General features: G+C 37.7%; 1 protein-coding gene across 2 annotated transcripts in view; it reads right to left on the reverse strand.

Annotated features, from left to right (window-relative positions):
* Positions 1–20777, reverse strand: part of xirp2a (xin actin binding repeat containing 2a) — a 76095-nt gene that overhangs the window by 49716 nt on the left and 5602 nt on the right. For both annotated transcript variants that reach the window (XM_047355501.1, XM_047355502.1), the window contains exon 2: positions 2158–2263. In XM_047355501.1, coding sequence (XP_047211457.1) covers positions 2158–2263 — 106 coding nt within the window. The remainder of the gene's footprint in view (positions 1–2157; positions 2264–20777) is intronic.

Genomic DNA, 20777 nt, shown 5'->3' on the forward strand with positions numbered 1-20777 from the left:
CCAAAAGCAAAACACATTATTTAATTACAAATTAAAGTAAAATCCATTGCATTATTGTTAGATTTTTTCCTTTAGAAAATAGAAGAAGAAAAAAATAATTTCCGTACTCTGATTTTCAATACTAATTTGATGCAGAAAAATAATAAAGGCAAATTCCATACTTATACAGACTGTGCAGGAGCCCTGTAATCCAGGGCCCATGGTTGTAGAGCTCTGTAGACAACTGAATATATTTTCTAGAAACTACAAGAAGCCAGTGTAAAGAATATAAAATAAGAATAATATGAGCATACACAATTGATCATGCTGGCAGTCTGGGAGTAGCATTATCAATAACTTGGTGGGAGTTCAGTAAACCGGGCAATAGTCCAAGTAGGACAAAAAGAGTCCATAGAGACAATAAGGTGCAATGTAAACATTTTCCTTAAATGAAAGAAACATGAACAAGAAAAAGATTTCATATTCAATTAATCAAAGCCCAAAGATAAATTAACTATGATATAATGATTACAAATGTTATGTTTGTTGAGCAAAAAGAAATGATAGCCTGACTGACTTAAATGGAATATGGGTGGGGCTATTATCCAGTTAAACAGTTGACAGGTGGACAGCTATCTAATTCGTAATGGATAAAAGATATACAGAGCTGAAAATCTTCAGCATAGAATTGATCTGAAATGTCAGGATGAGAATGAATGATGCTAGGTAATGGAAAAATGTAGAAAATGGACTGAGGATTGAGCCTTGTGGAAGCCTGCTGGTTAGAAAAGTAATGTTAGAGAAAAACTGTTTTGCCCTAATAGAGAATGTCAGCTAAGATAAATAGGAAGAGAAACAGATTTAATGCATAGTGAGAAACCATAAAGTAAATTAAGTTCAAACATAAAGTAGGATTTTCTAATTATTGAGATCAAAGACGGCACCCAAAATAAAGTAAGATGGTACCAGAATAAACCCATATGAGACACTATTAAAAGACCATTATAAGTCAGTGATTTTCAAAGTCCAGACTGCGATCCTAATGGAAAGTCAAACCAAACCCAGTCCACACGTTACTTTCCACAATGCCCAAAATGTACATTGAATCTCCGAATTGGACACATATACACAAAGAGATCTACTGTAGAACATGAAATATAATATCATTTGTTTTAACGAATCTGGGTTTTATGACCATCTAAAAGACCTTTACACTGATGTTCACAGTAAAGAGGAAATAAAAGAGGCTTCAATGGTTATTGCTGCTCTCTGTCTTCCTATGTGATAGGACCCACTGTGCGTCTTTTCTCCCAGAGACCTCAACGCAATGCAGTAAGCAGCTACAACACTGGTCATTTAAAGTTACAACGTTAAAGGAACGGCAAATTGTTGTCCACAAATGATTTATTGCAACCACAAAAAGAAATGTTATGATTAAACTATCAATGAGTCATATCAAAACAGAGAAGAGACAAGCTAGCATTAGGGTTGAATTCTTCATACTCCTCCCTCACCAAAGATCATCAGAAGAAGTGAGATGTCCATTTGTTCACTGTCAGAACAGAACCTCCTGACTATTGTTATTGGTGAGCTAGTTATGTAGACCACAATAACACTACCGCAGACCATGTGATACTAATGAAATATAGTGCGATGTTTCAGTTCATATCTGAAGAGATTTTATTTGACAAAACAGAACATTTCTGTACTTTCATATAAAATGTGTGCTGCTTTTTAATCATAAGATACTTAGTGATAACAGGCAGATTTTCAAGAGCTTTACAAAACATAGATGGAGTTCTAAAAAAATTTTTTTTTCATAGAGCAGCTAAATGAAGGTATACAGTTTTTTCTTTCATTTTTGTTGTAAATAAATAAAAAAAATTTATTCGTTGATGCATAAAAAGTAATCTTGTTCATCTTAAATTTAGTGTAAAGTCAGAATGCTCAATATGCTATCAAAAAATAGAATGGCTTATGTTCAGAAACAAGCAACTGTAGGCATAAAGTTTCTGTCATATTTGCTCATTGCTGTTCCAGACCTTGGACCTTATCTAGAAACCAGATTTGGACTTCTGAACAAGAAGTGTTGAAACCCCTCAGTGGAGGACTGTTGTTGAAAAGGACTGAAAAGGGTCACAAATCCCTATTTTACATAATAAAATAAAAAGGACTCACGATGAGTGGCATCCTGGGGTGAGGCCATGCTCTGATGTGTTGACTCGACGGCCTGAGTGGAGCTACTGGATGTCACTGTTTTGGCCGGGGGAGTGGCTGCGACTTCCTGAGTCAAAGAGACAGAGAGAAAGGGAGCTATAAGAGGAAACACCTGGGTTTTTTAAATAGCAAGAAGAGCTGATGCCACGGGACAACAAAAACATCAGGCACATGCTAAAACACATACCTGAAGTATGAAAAATGATAGTCAGACGTCTGATGACATTTTATACCCTGGATTCCTGTGAGACCTTGTTGGTGTCTGGTCTGCACATACAACCAGTACACATGTAAACACACACACACCCCCACACACAAAGTGAGCATAATAAGAGACCTTGAGCACAATGTAAGCGTGAGGCATTAACTGCAAAGTAAACAACACTTTTAATGGAGCCATGCTGATTGGCTGAAACCAGACATGTTGTTATTATCTGCTCCTGAAAATAGCACAACATTGGAACATGGCATGTCCTTGGTGCACATGCTCAGATTCACGCTTTTCCTCTGACTGAGAAGTCAGCCAGTACAGCACTCTCATTCAGTTGCAAATCATTCCCATGGAGAATGTCTGTGTGTTTGCAAATGTGCAGGTGAGCTTTTTGTTTCCCATTTGCAAATCAAATGTGTCCCCCACAGAGTTTTGCCGACAGTTTCTAGCCGAGTGTCAATACAGGGTCACACCAAACAAACTCCATGCACAGCAAAATCCACAAGGTACATGCCGGGCAAACTGCATCTGTCTAGTCTAGTTTCTGTACTCTGCACCGAAGGCGTTGGGCCTAATTTCAAACCCTTACAGCATTCCTTTTCCAACCAGTGATGATGCTTCTGAAAACGTTATCCAGGGCTAGAGTCGATGAATCTCTCGTTGACGAGATCTAACCTGGAGCTCCCCAAGTGCCTGATGATATTCCACCAGAAGGTTTTGGGAGCTTTCAGCAAGGTTTAGATGTTTTGTTTGAAGGGAATGGGGTTTGTCTTTCAACCTTACTCCTAAATCTAGACATCTAGATCACTGTTGTCACATGTAGAACGCAACAAGTCCTTTAAATAAATTTCTGCAGCTCCTTTTGTGTTGCTGTTCTCCTTCCTGAGCAGTTTCAGTCTTGTCTTTTAATCAGTTTTGATGAAATATGCAGTTTTAGTCATGTCATTGTGTCCCATACTTAATAACTGATGACTTTCTTTACTGTGCCACAGTGTAGAATTTTCCATGGTACTCTTCTCCTGACTGATACCTTTGCATACTGCGATCATTTAGCTTCTTTGTAACGTCCGTCCAGTTATTGCAGCTTTTTTAGCTTTTACATTTTGCCCTCTAACAGATTTGTTTATTTTTCTGTTGAATTGTACAGGATGTGCAACATTATTGGTGGAAACATTTTTAAATGATCTTTTTCACTCTCTGATTGCCTCAACACTCACATGGAATGAAACTCAAACTCAAGCGTGTCGCTGTTTGAGACTTCATATTAAACCACACAGTTTATCTAGGCAAGGTTTTGCTTTGATCCGTGAATGATTGACAGCAGGCCTGCTTTCAAAGGCTGGTGCTTGAAGAATGCCATGTGTTTGAGGTGGTGTGAGCGCATTACTTCTCGACAGAACAACAGAGAATGTCATTGAAAGAATCAGTGAGACGATTCAGACGTTTAACCTTCCTTACTTGTCAGATGGGTTTGTTTACCGTTCGACAGTAAGCAAAAGTTATTTCACAACCATGTGTAATTTTAATGTAATTAAAAATGTTATGGTTGTAAATTTGATGCAACAACAGTCAGTGTTTTAAGTGCTAGAAAGATAAATCAATGTTCTTGACTCAACATTAATGCAGATCAGATGTAGTTTTGTGTTTATTATTTTGTTGGTTTAGCCTAATATATGACCTCCATTTATTTGACCTTGAAACCTGGGGTTATCCATCAGCCTGTCCACTTCCTCTCCCTGGTAACAATTCTTTGCAAAATTATTAATTTCCCTTAAACCTTTCCAAGAGACATTACATTGGCTTTTTGTGATCAATGATGAAACTGGGAAAACCATAGGATGTATTAATAAGTATTTTACCACTAAAAAGACACCTTATTTGTCTACAATCCTGAAGTAAAAGTTAGTCTCTATGTCAAATTACCACAACACATCTAAAATATATATAACAGATGTAAAGAAAGCATTTAGAGGTGAGAAATAATGTGTGCCTCCATGCAATTCATGCACTGAATAGCTGCCCATTCATTCCTAGGACAGGCACCAATTAAATGACTAATCCAAAACACTACACCTTCTTTGGATAATTACTATGTTCCTCTGCTTCAGTTTAAGGTGCAGTGAGCATGTAGTGACACTTAGGAGCCTAAATTAGGAACTGCTGCCAACTAAATATGCAGAGTTTTTACCTCAAATGAAGGACACAATAACTGAGAAAAAGAGACAATGATTTTGTGGTTTGCTACAAAAAATAACTATGCTAAATTTAAAATGTTTTAAACACCTGAAAGGATACCAAAAGGTTTGGTTTTGTCAAAAAAAGGGGTTCATATATATGCTTGAGCCTGTGAATCCAGTTTGACATTAGAATTGAAGAAATATTTCCTAGGTTTGAGCAAACGATTTTTGAAAATAGTTAGAAATTGCCCTTTAGCTCAGAAATAGGAATAAAGAAGGCTTTTTCCTCTTTCCTTGGGGGACATAGCACAAAGTTGGGCTTCAAAATCAAAGAAAAGCAGCTAGTCTGGGAAAAAAGAAGAGATTTATAAAGGGTCAGCACAAATGAACCAATGGAAAGTTTTGAAAATGTATGTTCCCCGGCACTCTCCATCAAATCTGGCTGACGTTGAACTATTTAACAAAGAACAATTGGCAAAAACTTTACTTTATAAATGTGGTAGAGCTGGAGAGACCAAAATGAATGAAACACACCACTGAACCTCCTCAGAACCTGATCAGTTTTCCTGTCCCTAACACCCCAATAAAACACAATGAAGTTTGTGGTTATAACATAGCAAACTTAAATGATTCTTAAAAACCCAGACGGTTTGATTTTATGAGACATAATAACCTGGTGGAACAATGCTTCATGCAAGTGTCATGGAGCGTTGAATCGCTGCCATATGTTCTCTTTTTGCACACAGTGTATGAATTAGGAGAGAAAGGGTGACAGTTCTGCTAGGCGGGTGAAGGGGCAGAGACCCTCTACATAACTTTAATAAGAGACACTGCTTGGGGAGATCTGTCAAAACGTTGCAGGCTGGCATGTTGCACAAGATAATCTCTGTGAAAATAAAAAAGAGAGAGAGAAACAGAGATCACCAGATCCTCTTAAAAGAAGCTTCGCTAATGAAATCAGCACTGGCCATCTGGGAGCATTTCATATGTGACAGACGCTACAAAGGAGACAGTCAGAGCTGTGATGGTGAATCCATGGTAACTGGAAATCGTACCACATGCACTGCAAGCTATCAGAGCTGACATGGTGACTCCCACCCTGTTTCCATCAGTGCCTACTAGACTAGGAATTTACCAGTGCTCAGACCAGTCTGTAGAAAGTGCGGTGACTCTTTAGATTTTATTCTGATTGTCTCAGCTGTGGACATGTCTCCTAACAAGCAGGACCTAAATGAAACACAGAAGCAGTTGGACGGTTACAGAGGACCTCTCTTTCCCTAATCTTCCCTTTGTCCACACCTTCGTTACCTGTTAAGAGTATCTGTTACTGAATTGAACTTGGTGGAAGTTATGTAATATAAGTCGCTGTTCACTGAGGAGAGACCAGCTGCTATGGATGAATAACAATGTATTAACTGGAATTAAATACTGTTGAGACACTACAGAAGACCTTCAGGAATCCCACGGGACTGTTTCCTAGGTACACCTCTCTAGTATCTGATTGGACCTCCCTTTGTCTTCAAAACTGCATTAATTCTTTGTTGCACAGATTCAAAAAAGGTGTTTGAAACATCACAGACTTTGCTCTATATTGACATGACAGCATCACACTGTTAATGCAGACAGGTGAAGATGGATACACTGTGGTCATAAAGGGATGAAGATGGTCAGCAACCATACTCAGACAGGCTGTGGTGTTTTAATTGTGCTCAGAAGGTACTAAGGAGGCCAAATAGTGTTAAAAAAAAGATTCCCCATCAAATCTTAACTTTACCTTACGATGGGCACCACAGAGGGGGTCGCGCTTTCCCCCCGATGACTGGATGTGCAAATAAGCAATGGAAAGCTCATTTGAGGTGCCCCACAGGCCTCGCTACCATGGGTAGCAAGGCATGTTTCCCCACTGGTTGTGGCCTACAGACCTACAGATCAACTACAACACACATGCATACTTTTGAAAGATGCATTTATGAACAAAAAATACACAGAATAAAGCATACTGTGAGGTATTCACTAATTGCTCCTAGATTTGCCCAATCATCTTTGCCAAAACCCCTGTAAGAGTTGCTCTACATGCTGCTCCTCACTCCGTTAAACTCAAACAGCTCAGGAATTTCTCAGAGGGGTTTTGCTGGAGGTGGTGAAGTTCTAGCAGGCTCACTAATTCTCTATCACATGGCATATTTGAGAGGACGGGGTTCCTCTTATCAATAGGTCACATTGAAACAGTTGTCTTGTTTTGCACTCACCCTGCCATGTGCATAACCCTTTTCATAGTTCCTATCCAGCTTTTACTTTCACTTGCTTTCTTCTATATTCTTCCATTGGTTAAGTGTGTGCTGCGAAAGCTCAAAAGTATTTTAAGTTGTCACCTTGGTTATCTTGTATTTTGTCATGTGACAACCCCAAAGTATTCTGTAGGGATTTTATGTTATAGATCAACACAATGTATTGCATAATTGTGTAGTAGAAGGAAGAGGATGCATGGTTTTTATAAAATCTGTGGAGGAAAATACAGAAAAGTCCAAGAAAAAAACCTGTTAAAGGCTGCCAAGGACCTAAGAAAACAACGCCTAACAATAATCAATTTCAGAAACAAACAACACGCTGCCTGGCTGCATCAATTTAAATAAGAGGGTTTTTTTAAACCAGCGAACAGTACTACAAATGATTTTTGCAAATGAAGACCCATGCAGTGTGTTTCTGCCTCATGCACACAGCATCTAAGCCTCATAAGGCTTATGGCTGTGAATGCTGCCTTATGCATTTGCTGGAATGGTACATGAGTGGTTGTTCTCAAATATAGGTCCAAACACACAGCTATAGAAAACAGATCCTTGTCCTCTGAGTACGTCAGACGCCTCGCCAACAAGTCAGAGTTAACCTGAAGGTCTCAGAAGTCATTTGAAGATGGGCTCTAGTTTCAGGTTATCCTGTAGTTTTAGCATAAATGTGTTGGTTATTATTGAATTTTCTCCTCTTTGTCTTAGTTTCTTTATAAAACATAAATAAAATATCCACAAACTATGTTGTTTCTTATTTTTCCCTATGAACACGTAACACAAGTAAACCAGTTAGAAGCTACATTTATTTTTTTTAAAACCCAACTAACTAAATGTGGGATATTTCTGTTTATGGACATGAAAAAAAGAAATTTAAAATAGTAAATATATTATAACTATTGTTCTAGATTTTGGTCCTAGTTTATAAGTTTTCGTTTCCATTATGTTAATTTATTATTGTTGATTTTAAACAGTGGGATACGGGTATTTGTATTTAGGCTTGCAAAGGCTGGGCAAGTATCCATCGTTCCATTCAAAAACCATTCACTGTGATGGATAATTACCACCATTAACAATCAGTTGTTCAAGAGATTACTCTTTTTTAATTTGGCAAATAATACTTTTAAAATATTATTTTATTCATATAAGATTTTATCTTCCCTGCTGATTTGCATTGTGAACTTGTTCAAACACATAATTAGTTTCAAAACTAACTTAACCTCACTCCAAATTCTCAAAACAAACCTGGTTCTGAAACAAACATATTAACACAAAATTGCAATATCACTGCATCAATTTAATGGTTAAGGTTCCCTTTTTTTTTTCGTAGTTTACTAGTTTACCTCGTCATTTTCATTTGTTTAGTTAAATCTTACTAGCTTATTTAAAGAGTTTTTTAACTAAAGTATTTCAACTCGTTGTTAAAGTATTTTATTAATAAATTCTTGTATTTTGGAGGGATGTTGTTTGTGTTTATTCTGTATATTTGTGCAGGGCTTGATGTTCGAGAACGTCAGCGCATGAATTCACTCCATCTATTGTACTAGAATACCACACCCCACCAGTCAGGTGAGGTGTGATATTCTTATATATACTTCACAAAACAATAACAGAGGCTGAGAGCTTTTTGCCTATTAATGCCTGATAATCAGGTAGATTAATTGAATTATTAAATTTGTTAATAATTGCCTTTGAGATTTATTAATAGTTATTCATAGCAAAAACAAACCTATTGTTGCACAATTACATTTAAAAAAAAAGGTTTGAATTTGGCTTTAACAGTTGCACAAATATAAAAAATTGTACAAATAATAAAGAAATCCCTAATTACAATGTTTTGTTTTTAAATAACTTGTATCAAATGTTTAATTCTTCCCTAACAAAAACTGAGGTAATTTATGCTTATTTTTAAATTTTACAAACTTATTTGAAAGTGAGTTGCGGGGAATGGGGGGTGGGGCGGTACACATCAACAGACCGGGACGCACCACCACCTTGCACCACCACCGCGCCCATGTTTTCCAATTTTTATAAAATCAGGTCTAAAATTATTCAGCCATAAAGCTGAACAAATATTATAATTAAGTCATAATTTAGAGTTTCTGAGCTAAAGGGAGGGAATGTGTGAGGAAAACCAAGTAGCTTAGCACAAGGGTCACTCCACCAAGTCTTAGGAATTGCTAATTAGCCTTTGAAAACATTTTTATAATGTCTTTAATGTCCTCTGAGGCACTGTAGGAACTTAACAAGCCTGAGAAAATGGGGGTCTGGAAAAACAAATTCACAACACAATGACCCAACAGCAGCCAAATTTGCATAAAACTGCATGCAGGGAGCAGTGTGGCAAAAATAAAAATAACTTTGCATCATTGCCTTTAGACAGTTGAGATTCCAGCCGTCATCTACAGCCCTGATTGTGGTAAAAATATATCCATTTCCTGTACTCGACGGCCACCTGCATATATCCTGAAACCCTTTATCATCAGTGACTGTGAAAATGGGCTGTTTTTCTTTGCAAAACCATCTTTAATTATTTTCCACCAGACTATAGTTCCAGTATCGACACCGGCCAGTCCAGATTCCAGATTCATCGCCGAATACCACTTTGATCCAATGTTGCCTTGTTTCTTTCTGTTTACTCTTTATAATGGAGTTCCAATGCATGTTTGGATGGAAAACTACTCTTCTAAGCTTTAAAAGGAGAACTCGCAGACTTCATGCTTCAACTGGGGCTTAATTTCATGTTCTTCTCCACGGTAAGTGAAACTGCATTTTCACAACAATGGATTTTAGAGAAAAAATATTTATGAACAAAACACTTGGGCAAAATTATCCCAAAATCTTGAAATGAATCAAACTGAATTCATATAAAAATTTCAAGACAGTACTAGGCCCATGGCTATACTCCAGGCTTTATACTGGAGGCTCCTCCTACAAAACAAACCACCATAAATTGGAGTTTAATCACCAAAGCAAAATTAAAAACAATCTAAACAGACACAATAATCAGCAATTCCCAAATCTATCAATACAAGTATTATGTAATTAAATTGTTTATACATACATTTGTTTTTTTTATATGGTGTGGCAAACACAAACCCCTCTGGGCAGTGCACTACAAATGGAACATCCCATAATCAGGTTGTGTATATAAGCCTTTGCAGGCCTCCTGCTATGGTTTGACATTTTGCCTTAGAAAGACACCTGAAGATAAGATGAAAATGAATACCTGGTAATCCTTCATGTTTACATCAAGTAACTAACAAGGCATCAGTAGAGTACAGCCCAAACAAAACAAACGCAATTCTGGAAGCTAGCCAATTGGTTGTTTGTCTATATTGTGTGCAAAATACTTATCTTAAGGCACGGCCTACACGGGAACAATTTCATTTTTATTTTTGTATTGAAACTTTGCTATATTTAACACTATTCTCATTTGGTTTGTAGATAGTGTTTTTGTTTTTTCTATAAAATGCAGACATTTCCTGGCGTAACTATTTTTGTCAACACTAAATAAATATAGAGCTTTGTCTTTTTACCTTCGGTACCGATATGTACCGGTATATTTTAAATATTCACTTTTAAAACTTTATTGGATTCCATGTGCACTGATTTAATGCAATGTCTATCAATAGCATTACATATAAGATGTAATCATTTTGGATCAAATTACATTTGTACAATTTTTAAAGAGACAAATGATTTATTAAATAAATAAATGTCCTAAGAGGTTGCAATAGGTCGGTCCATAAATTCAGTACTGCAGCTTTCCTTGCGTATTATAAGTGCAGCAGCTGTACTGAACTTTGAGGTCAGGGTTGTGGAGGAACCTTTAATATTCCGAGTCAAAATTCAAGTTTTAATCAGTGATCCAGTTTAACTTTGGGACTTGGACATTGAACTGGCATGCATCAGGTCAGCCCTAACAGCTAATATTTTGGAAAATGTATTTACTTATAATAGCAAATATATGGTGAACAATAGTTATCAGTGCAATGCCACAGCCCCAGTTATATTTTTCTAAATAAAATTAATATCCAACTTTAAATCTTGCAGTTAGGTCATTGGTTTCCATTGGGAAAGTTAAAATTTAGCAACATTTACTGCTTCCTTGTTGCAAGTGTCTTCCATCAACTGATTTGGTTTCAGTTTACAGCTGTAGAGGTTGCTGTTGGCCTGAGACACCAGTTTCTGTCTCAACCTCCAGGTAATGAATAAATAGATGGGTGAATGAAATAATGGGCGGCTGTGTGAGGTCTGTGGTTAATTACGTGAGGTAACTGTCACACTGAGGCACAGCCACTGCGGGGAGACACTGATTTGCACAAGAAAAGGATCTAATAAGATTCACTGAGAGGTTGTATCCATTCAGTTTCATCAATTGATGGTTCACATTTACTTAAATGATTTAAATATGCTGATCTCTTTTAACAAGAACCTTTTTTTTATTAAATAGAATTTTTATAAATTAGCAGAAACAGAATATATATGCAAACTGTAAAATATACATACACTCTGCTGTGCAAAAGTATTTTTCATATTGTTTAACAATATAACTACAAACTTCCATGTACTTTATAAGGATTTGATATGATAAACCAGAGTCAATCTACTACTAATGAGGTGAATTCTGAAGGCACTTAGTTGCACTGAATTCAAGTTTAGGATGCACGCCACACTTTTCAGATTATTGTTTTAAGCCCTGGAAACCATGTTCTGTCTACCTCTCAACATTCCTTATTTTGTTTTGATCTATAATAAATCCCGGTAAAATACATACAAGAAAAGTGGTTTAAAATTCCTCCACAATGATATAAAAGAATCAGTGCCAGTTACTACGAATATCTTGATGGACCATTAAGGTGGCACAACCAGTTATTGGGTTTGTGGAGAAATCATTTAGCCCATACGGTCAGGCTGGTTTGGATGGCTTTTTTCGTAAGAAATAAAATAATTTAAAAACAGCTTTTTGTATTTACTCAGGTTATATTTGTCTGATGTCGCAATTAGCTTAATAATCATTTTTTTAAGGGATTGTTAATATTTTATGCCAAATGCATGTCCCAAACAGCACTGGTCTTTGAAAATGAGATGCTTTTTTCCCTACATCCGAGTCTTCCTTTGTCGGGCTTTGAGAAGTAGACAGAGGTGAAATTTAGTTATGGTGGATGGTTTTTTTTTTTTATTCTTAAATAAACCAGACATTTAAGCCCCATCCATAATAATTTTAGCTATCCAAGTATGGCTCAGATCTTAAATACAGACATTCACTTTGCTCCTTGCACTCACAAGCTTAGAAGAATGAAAGATTAATAAAATGCTTCACATCATGGAAGACACAAGGGGGAAGAATGTTGACATAACAGAGCCACAAATACCGCCAAAGGAAAAGTCTTGACTAAATGTTGCATCATGCATCTAATGCAACCAGCAAGGGATGGGATGAAAACACATCTCAAAAGTTTATTGTGTCATAAAGATGCCTGAGGCAACTGATACAGAAGCTGCAATGACCAGAGCAGTAATTCATACAAATGTATTCTTTGCTCATATATAAAGACACTCGAATCATTAAACTTGTGTTTTGTTTGTCATATTTCTATGGCCTTGACCAGTCTGTCAGAATGTGACACTTTGTGTTTGCATATTTCTTATGAAGTTCATCCTTTCAGCCTTGATTGGCTTTGGTGAAAAAAATTCTTCTAAACCAGACTCTTTTTCAGCTGTCAACAGTTTTTTGTATTCCTGCACAAAAAGACAGCATTTACTTTTCCACTGTATTCCTTGTTCTCACCCACTCTGTTTCCAGACCATGCTTCTATTGTAGACAGGACAACCTAAAATATTGATGTGGGCAGTTCATGCTGTTCCTCATCTTGGTCAAAATGAGAAGTTTGAAAACAAAATTAATTGTTTTCACATGTATTTTGGATTATTTAAGGGAGAGCTTATGGCACCCAGTCTGCACAGAAACAGCTGAAGGAAGAAGTATTTAGGGCTGCACGGTGGCACAGTTGGTAGCACTGTTGCCTTGCAGCAAGAAGGTCCTGGGTTCGATTCCCGGCCAGGGGTCTTTCTGCATGGAGTTTGCATGTTCTCCCTGTGCATGTGTGGGTTCTCACCGGGTACTCTTGCTTCCTCCCACAGTCCAAAGACATGCCTGTTAGGTTAGTTGGTCTCTCTAAAGTGCCCTCAGGTGTATGAATGAGTGTGTGCATGGTTGTTTGTGTGTTGACCTGTGATTCACTGGTGACCTGTCCAGGGTGTACCCTGCCTCTCGCCCAGACTGCTGGAGATAGGCACCAGCTTCCCTGCAACCCACTATGGAATAAGCAGTAGAAAATGATCGACTGATGTTTGGATATTGTCAGGATGTGACATTTTGGACTTTGTGTTTTGTTTTGTTTACTGCTTATCATATTTCTCAAGCCCCTCTGGTTAGGTTGTGTTTACTTATTGTTTACATTTTGTTTGTTTACATCCTAGTCCTTGTGTTCTCTGCTTCCCTTCCTGTCTGTTCAGTCTGTGTGGTGTTAGGTTTCATTACTCTGTAATCTGGTTTGCTTTATGGGTTCCTTGTTCGTTCTTAGGTTTGGTGTTTCTTATGTTCCCTTCAGTTTCTCAGTTTCCTTCAGTTCATGTTTATCCCTGATTCTTATGCTTTATTTTTATCTTTGTTTATAGTTTTGTTTTAGGTCTGCTTGGTGTCTTGTTAATTACTAGTATTAGGTTCACCTGTTCCCTCTGCCTTCCTGCCTCCTTGCCTCACCTGTCCTTAGTTCCTTTGATTACCTGCCTTTGTTTTCTCTCTGCATATTAGTTGGTTTGTTTCATTATGTTTTTGTGGGTTACAACTCGACCCTTTATCCTCGTCCCTGCCTTGAGTCTCCATGTTCCTGCAGTGTCTGTAATGTAAGTGTTTGGATCTCGACCCTGTTCAGTACCTGCAGTGTTTTTGTTACGTTTTGACTTTTTTTGATTAAAGCTGAGACTGCTTTTTGAAATGCTGCTTCCAAGCTCTTGTCTGTGCTTCGGACCACTCCAAAACCCCACCGTGACAGATATATGGATACTAGATATCAATTTGAACAATACTGACAAATTCAAAGAACACTCACATAAACAAGAAAAGCATTTTTTGTTTTTTGACAGATGTAATAAAAACAATTTTAGTAAGGCATAAATATTTATTCATGCCTAAAATGGTAAAAATCACGTACAGTGGAGAGAACAAGTATTTGATACACGGCCAAATTTGCAGGTTTTCCCACTTGTAAAGCCTGTAGAAGAAACCAGAACAAACATTTGACATGAATTTTGTATAATTTGATAAGGTTCTCCAGAACCACCAATGGTGTAGGCCTGTAAGGTGTTTATTAAAATGTTTCAGCACCTAACTGATGAATTTCCCCCCTCCTCTAAAAGAAAACAACACTTAGGCACAGTCTGCAAACAACACACCTTTGTAATGCTACGCATCACTGAAAGTATTGCAGAAAGGAGCACTGAATCTTTTGAGGGAGCAAGAAATCAATCTATATTATTTTTCATTTCAGCAGCTATTTGTGCTCATTTCCTGTTTTCCTTATAAAGACTACACTGCTGCTGATTTCAAGGCACACGTAACTGCAGGGGTGGATCTTTGGGCTCTACTCATACCTGCACAGCAGATAAAACGTTTCTCTTAATAACGGGCTTCAATACATTCCATCACATTGACTGGCAACCTTTATTTATCAAAGTTTTATCTCTCCAAACTTCAGCTTCTCATAATGCTAAAACTGGGAGTTTGGCAATACAGTGCAAAAATATTCATATCCTTTGACCTTTTTCATATTCCATAACATTACAAACGCAAAAACTTGCAGCTGTAATTGCGGAGAAATTGCATGAAAAATTCCATGCAGAAAGACCAGGAGTTGAACCCAGGACCTTCTTGCTGCAAGGCAGTGCTACCAACTGCGTCACCGTGCAGCCCTAAATATTTAGATTGATATTTATTTAGTTTAATATTTATGGCAATACTGAATTTAGCCAAGTATTTGGCTAAATATTTAATTTAGATAAATACCTGATTGAGGTTAATATTTGTTCGCTCGTTCGTCCGTTCGTGCGTTTGTTTGAACGAACAAACAAAATTGAGGTTAATATTATCATAGATATTTAGTTTCAAACTTAATAAAAAAAAAACTTGGCTTACTTTTTTAATTCAGCTTAAAAGTTAGATTCATATTTCATTTAGCTAAATATTAATTGATATTAATTAATATTAATATTGGGTATTATATTAGATTAGATTAGTATAGTATTAGTATAGTAGTATTAGTATATATAAGGTTAATATTGTATCCAGCTAAATATGTCTGTTGACCTAATGTATGAATTAGGTTACTAAAGGTTATGATATAATGTTGTTAATAACTGCATTTATGCCGTGCAGAGCACAAATTCATGCTCTCAGTTTCCAGATAAATGTTGTAATGTGGCAAAACATGAGACGGTTCAAGGAGTATGAATAGTTTTGAACAGCACTGTAGTTAAAAAAATTAGAACTCACAAAAACACTCTGCTTTATAGACACGGTGGATAAGAATCCTGTTGGTAAAACTATTTATTTTTCTTGAGTATATTCACGAACATGTTTCGAAATGTCAATCAAAAACATTAGAGTCAATGTAGTTCAGGTACTTAAGTTATGGCTATGGAAAATTTTATAAAAGTGTAATAAAATGCTACCGTTCCTGTAGCCTGTGCAGAAGCACACACAGCAAGAGTTGCTTTAGGGCCAATAAGACTATTTTTAGTTTTTATTTGACTGTTGACAGAAAATCTTTTTAAATTTACATCAAACAGCTGAAAAACATTTCAAACACAGTCAACATTCAGAGCTGAAAGTGCTTTGCTCGGGGACACTGGAATAAAGCAACGAGAGGGAACAGGGGTTATTTAGTCAGTCCGGCTGGGTCCATTTGTAAATGACAAAGTTGATCCAGGTCTTGTTTGCAAGAGATAATTTAAAGCCTGACAGACATCCAGAGACCTAGAATTTGAAAGCTTGATGGCAGAAACCTACTGTGTGGACACACAGCTTCAAACCAACATAAATATTAATGGTTCATTCAGGCAAGCTGGAGGTATTCTACGGTTTTACATAATACTATGAGCAAATTACTGTTAGATTTCTGCCAAATGTGTTTACATCAGAAACAACAGCTCATCATTTGCTTCATCAAAATGTTTAATGTAAATTACCATTGGAGTCAGTTGAAAACACTGCAAGATAACCAAACATGGCATAAACCTTTTTGTGAAAATGATATGCACTGCACCAAATAGGTTTACTGTCCAAATGATTGTTCTTTCACTTTTTCAGTTAACAAAGTGTTAAATCTTCTCCTGTCAGTCGTATCAACATTCTCTCACCTGACCTCTGAATCTCGACTGCTCCTCCAGAGTTGCAAAAGGCCTCCTGGCTGCATCTTTGATCAATGCTTGTCCTTTGTTAGAATGCTAAATATTTTACCCTAGGTTTACTAGTCACAAAACATTTATGGACTATGAAGCAGTACTAAAACACACCATAAAACCAAAAGTATTTATTCATCTGTCTTTACACACATTCTTCTGTGCATGTTGTACTTCAACAGCTTCAACTCTTTTAGGAATTTTTGACCATTCTTCCAGAAGCGTATTTGTGAGGTCAGACACTGATGTTGGATGAGAGAGCCTAGGTCTCAGTCTCCATCCTAACTTATCCCAAAGGTGTTCCATTTGGTTGAGGCCAGGACCCTGCAGTCAAGTTCTTCCCCACCAAACTTGCTCATCCATGTCTTATGGACCTTAATTGTGAACTGGCACACAGTCATTATGGAACAGGACAGAACATCAACCAACTCTTCCACCAAAATTGGGAAGAATTGTCCGAAATGTCTTGGTATGTTGAAGCTGTAAGTGTTCTGTTCACTGGAACTAAAGGGCCGAGCCAAACTCCTGAAAAACCGCCCTATACCATAATCCCCCTCCACCAACTGCCAGACTCAGTCTCCATCCATGTTACTGCCAGACAGAGATGTGTTATCCACCACTGCACATCGGATGCAGCTGCTCAGCCATGGAAACATGTGCGTCTGTGATTTTGTTTGGCCTACCACTTTGTAGCTGAGTTGCAGTTGATCCCTGTCACCAACCATTAACAGTTGATTGTGGACTATTAAGTAGTGAGGAAATTTCACAACTAGACTCATTGCACATCTTAGCGACCCATTCTTTCACATATGTTTTTAAAAGCAGTATGCATGCCTAGGTGCGGAATTTTATACACAAATTATTGGATTGGATTATAGGATTTGGATGAGTGAGCATCAAACAAATCATTCAGTATTTAGAAATTAATTTCTGCAAGACAGGGACACTGTTTATATAGCTCACTGTGTTCACTATGTACATGCACAATACAGCAACTCAAAGCTTAAATCTACGCTTGTCATTTTTTACCAGTCACTTCTTCATTTGCCTAAAACAGATGAAAATCCCCTGATAAAAACAGCATCCTACTTTTCTTGTTCTCGTGTTCATATTTAGTCTTTGCATATTGCAGCCAGCAGTTCAGTATCCTGGGCTTTTCTCCCTTGATTATCAACGCCCTTAATTCAGGCCGAGACCTGACACACATTTGCACACACCCAAAGAGAAAAACACTAGAAAAAACGTTGAGGCTCTCCATAAAGCTAATTATTACTGAAGTAGGGGTATTATTTGCTAATCAGATTTCTGACCTGACAGACCTACTAAAGCATGAACTCATTTTTCATGTTGATTTTTACCCTCCCACCTTCCCCACCTATTCACTCTGTATCACTCGCCTATCTATCTTCATCTTCATTACCATCTGCCCGTCCCTCTTTCTGAACGCTCTTTCACAATTTGGTTGTATGCTTGCTGAATATAAACCACATTTCAGTCGCTTTCATCAGGCTCCCTTCGCTCTAAATGTCCATTGAGCATCACCAGGCTTTACTATTTTTACACGACTGCTCTAAAGTGGCTAGTCCTCCGGCTCTGTTTTCAACTTCTCCAAATATACACCCAACCATAGGACTGACATCAGCTGGCATTCCACATGCCTTGGTCATATTCAGGGGATTTAAGTCTATAATTATACGAGCGTGTAACACAACCTGATGCAGGTGAACAAACTTTCTATTAATGTATTATGAACAGAATGTGACCTGAGCCCTGAGCCCTGAGCAGAAGGCCTGTATTTTGTCAGAGATGCTGTAAACTCACTATTAATAATAAAACCCTTCCAACTTATTTTTATGAATTTTCCCAAACTCTCCTGGATGATAATTACAGCCAGAAATTGTCTCCTGCTCTTCAGTGAACCTGCTGTTCATTGCCTACCTTCACTCTTTTGAACTCATTAATGACCTGTTTTGATGTCAGCTACAGGTAGGTCTTGCTATTCTCGTCTATTGGATAATTACTCTGTTAGTGATCATTCAGCTGGATGCCAAATGCAATTACAGAATCCATCCTGTATGTGTGGTTTTTTTTTTTGCAGAATAATAAACTGTCTGATTAAACAGTTATATTTTGGGTCCTACTCCTTATCTGCTTTTGCAGTGCTGTGAAAAGCATTTGTTTCCTTATTTTTCTGTTTTTGCCACAGACATGGTTCAGGTCATTAAAAAATAGACAAAGAGACCGGATTAAACACAACAGGCACCAGCAATCATGTTGGAAGTCACTTAAATTCCCCATTCTGAGGGTTGTGTACCTAACAAATGGGCTGGTTGGTGTAAACTGAATAAAACATTGAAATATGCAGCGCAAGATGGTCAGGCAATTCAGGGGTAACAGGGTAAAAAGGGAAATATAAAATGTGACATATTAGTAGAATGTACATTATATATTCTTCATCCCAATACACATGCACTATACGAAACAGAGCCATAATACAAGCCACTGCATACTGCATGGACATAACAAGGTGACAGCAGATTAACATTAGTAGGAATTTACCCAAGCCACACTATTATAGCACTCGGTTTGAGGCTCCTATGTGGCATGGTTTGGCTTTCCTACACTGAACATAGCTTTGTGTCTACCAGCTTACCAGAGTTTGCCAGGGGCCATGGTGATCCCCAAATGTTGTAGGTCCATCTTAATGTCTACCCATCTGGTGCCAGGCCTAACACAAGCTTTTCCCACTGGCAGCTTCTGGACGGATGTGTGGGGTTTTCAGGAAAACGGAGAGGAATGCTGAATCTTAGCTGAATTGCCTTGCTGGAGGAAAATAGGTGGCACCAGAGAGGCTTCTAGAGAGAATGCATGGCTGCAAGCCAAGATCTGCGGCTTGAGGTTGCCATTGTTAGCGATCATTGAGATAAGATAAATCATGGCGATAACAAAATCCACAACACTGGAGCCGGCATGCAAGAGTGGAGGGCGTGGTTCTGTTTTTACAGCTCTATCCAAAAGAACTGCAGGCAAAAAGGTAGCTTTCAGTCCTACTTTCAACACTACTTCCTATGTTTTCAAGCCACAGATGACTGGCAGAGATGAAAGATGGCATCCTGGTGCCCTCATAGTTACATAATGCCATAATGAATGATTAAAACAGCAGGCCTTGAAGTCTTTGGCTCATTCTCGAGCACATATGGCCTTGTTATTGTTTGTGTCAAGCTGCGTTAGAGAAAGGACCATCTGAGTCACACAAACGTCTGTATACAGAACAGGATTGGAGAACTGCATTCAGCTATGGGAATGGATTATTTTACATTGGAGTGAATATGCACATGCTTCCCAGCACACACAGAAAACAAGAGCCCATTTTAAACCTGACAGCAGTGCATACGTTTGTAGCTATAAGCAAATCACACGGCTGGTATAGGCAAATGGGGCTTAGTTTAAATAAAGCAGGGAGTATCAGATGTGTGCTCCCCTGCCAAATCACATAACAGTACAACTTTTCACATATCAAAGGAGACTAGCAACAAGTCATCGTTGCACAGTAGAAAAGCAACGCTGCCAGCTCCATTAATAGATATGAATGTGCAAAACTGAGGCGACAGGGAAGACTTAATGGAATTTTTACGAGCTCAATGGACTGTAATGAGGACAGTGGTGTTCTCATCGAGTCTGGATCAATTTCTGCAGACACATTTCGGCTTTTAGGTTATTTAACATTCAATTGACTTCGTTAAGTTACGTTGCTGCATATTGATTCAACTTTCTTTTTTCATTTTGAGTGAAGGTAGATTGATTTTTCATTACTTAACCCGTTGTTTAACAGTTTACAGTGAAATCATGAAATGTGGCAGACAGTCAAAACTCCTTTGCTTTAAAAGCTGGAGAAAGGTGACAGGTGCGGCTTTTGAAAAACAGTTGGTGAATTGAGAGCGTATCATGAAAGCTCAGAGTCTCTTCAACCCTTTCAGAAGAGTGAGGTCGTAGAGGTGATGAATCATGTTATGAAAATAAACAGAGAGAACATTCCAGACCTGTCTCAATTTATGTAGACGCCACAGTCAGTCAGAAACCAAAGAACATGAGACGTGTGCCTAAAAAAAAAACCTCACCTCTATCTTAAAGCATGTGTGTTATCCTGTTATCCAGGTGTGACTAGGATTATTGCATTATATGAAATCCTTTTAGACTCTTAAATGCCATGTTTTAAATTTATCAGGCACGCAGCATAAGACGTCTCACCAATTATGCAAATTAGAAGAACCAGAAAGATCAGCAAAAGCAGAATTTTAAGCCTCCTTCGGGCTTAAAAAAAATACCTGAATGACCCTAATTAACATAGGTGATTAGTAATTGTTTCACAGTGATACCGTCTTGATTGCAGTATATATATATAATCTGTTTTCACACGCAGTTTAAACAGGAAACCATTGTTTCCAT

This window comes from Girardinichthys multiradiatus, chromosome 24, assembly GCF_021462225.1.
Source record: "Girardinichthys multiradiatus isolate DD_20200921_A chromosome 24, DD_fGirMul_XY1, whole genome shotgun sequence".
Lineage (NCBI taxonomy): Eukaryota > Metazoa > Chordata > Actinopteri > Cyprinodontiformes > Goodeidae > Girardinichthys > Girardinichthys multiradiatus.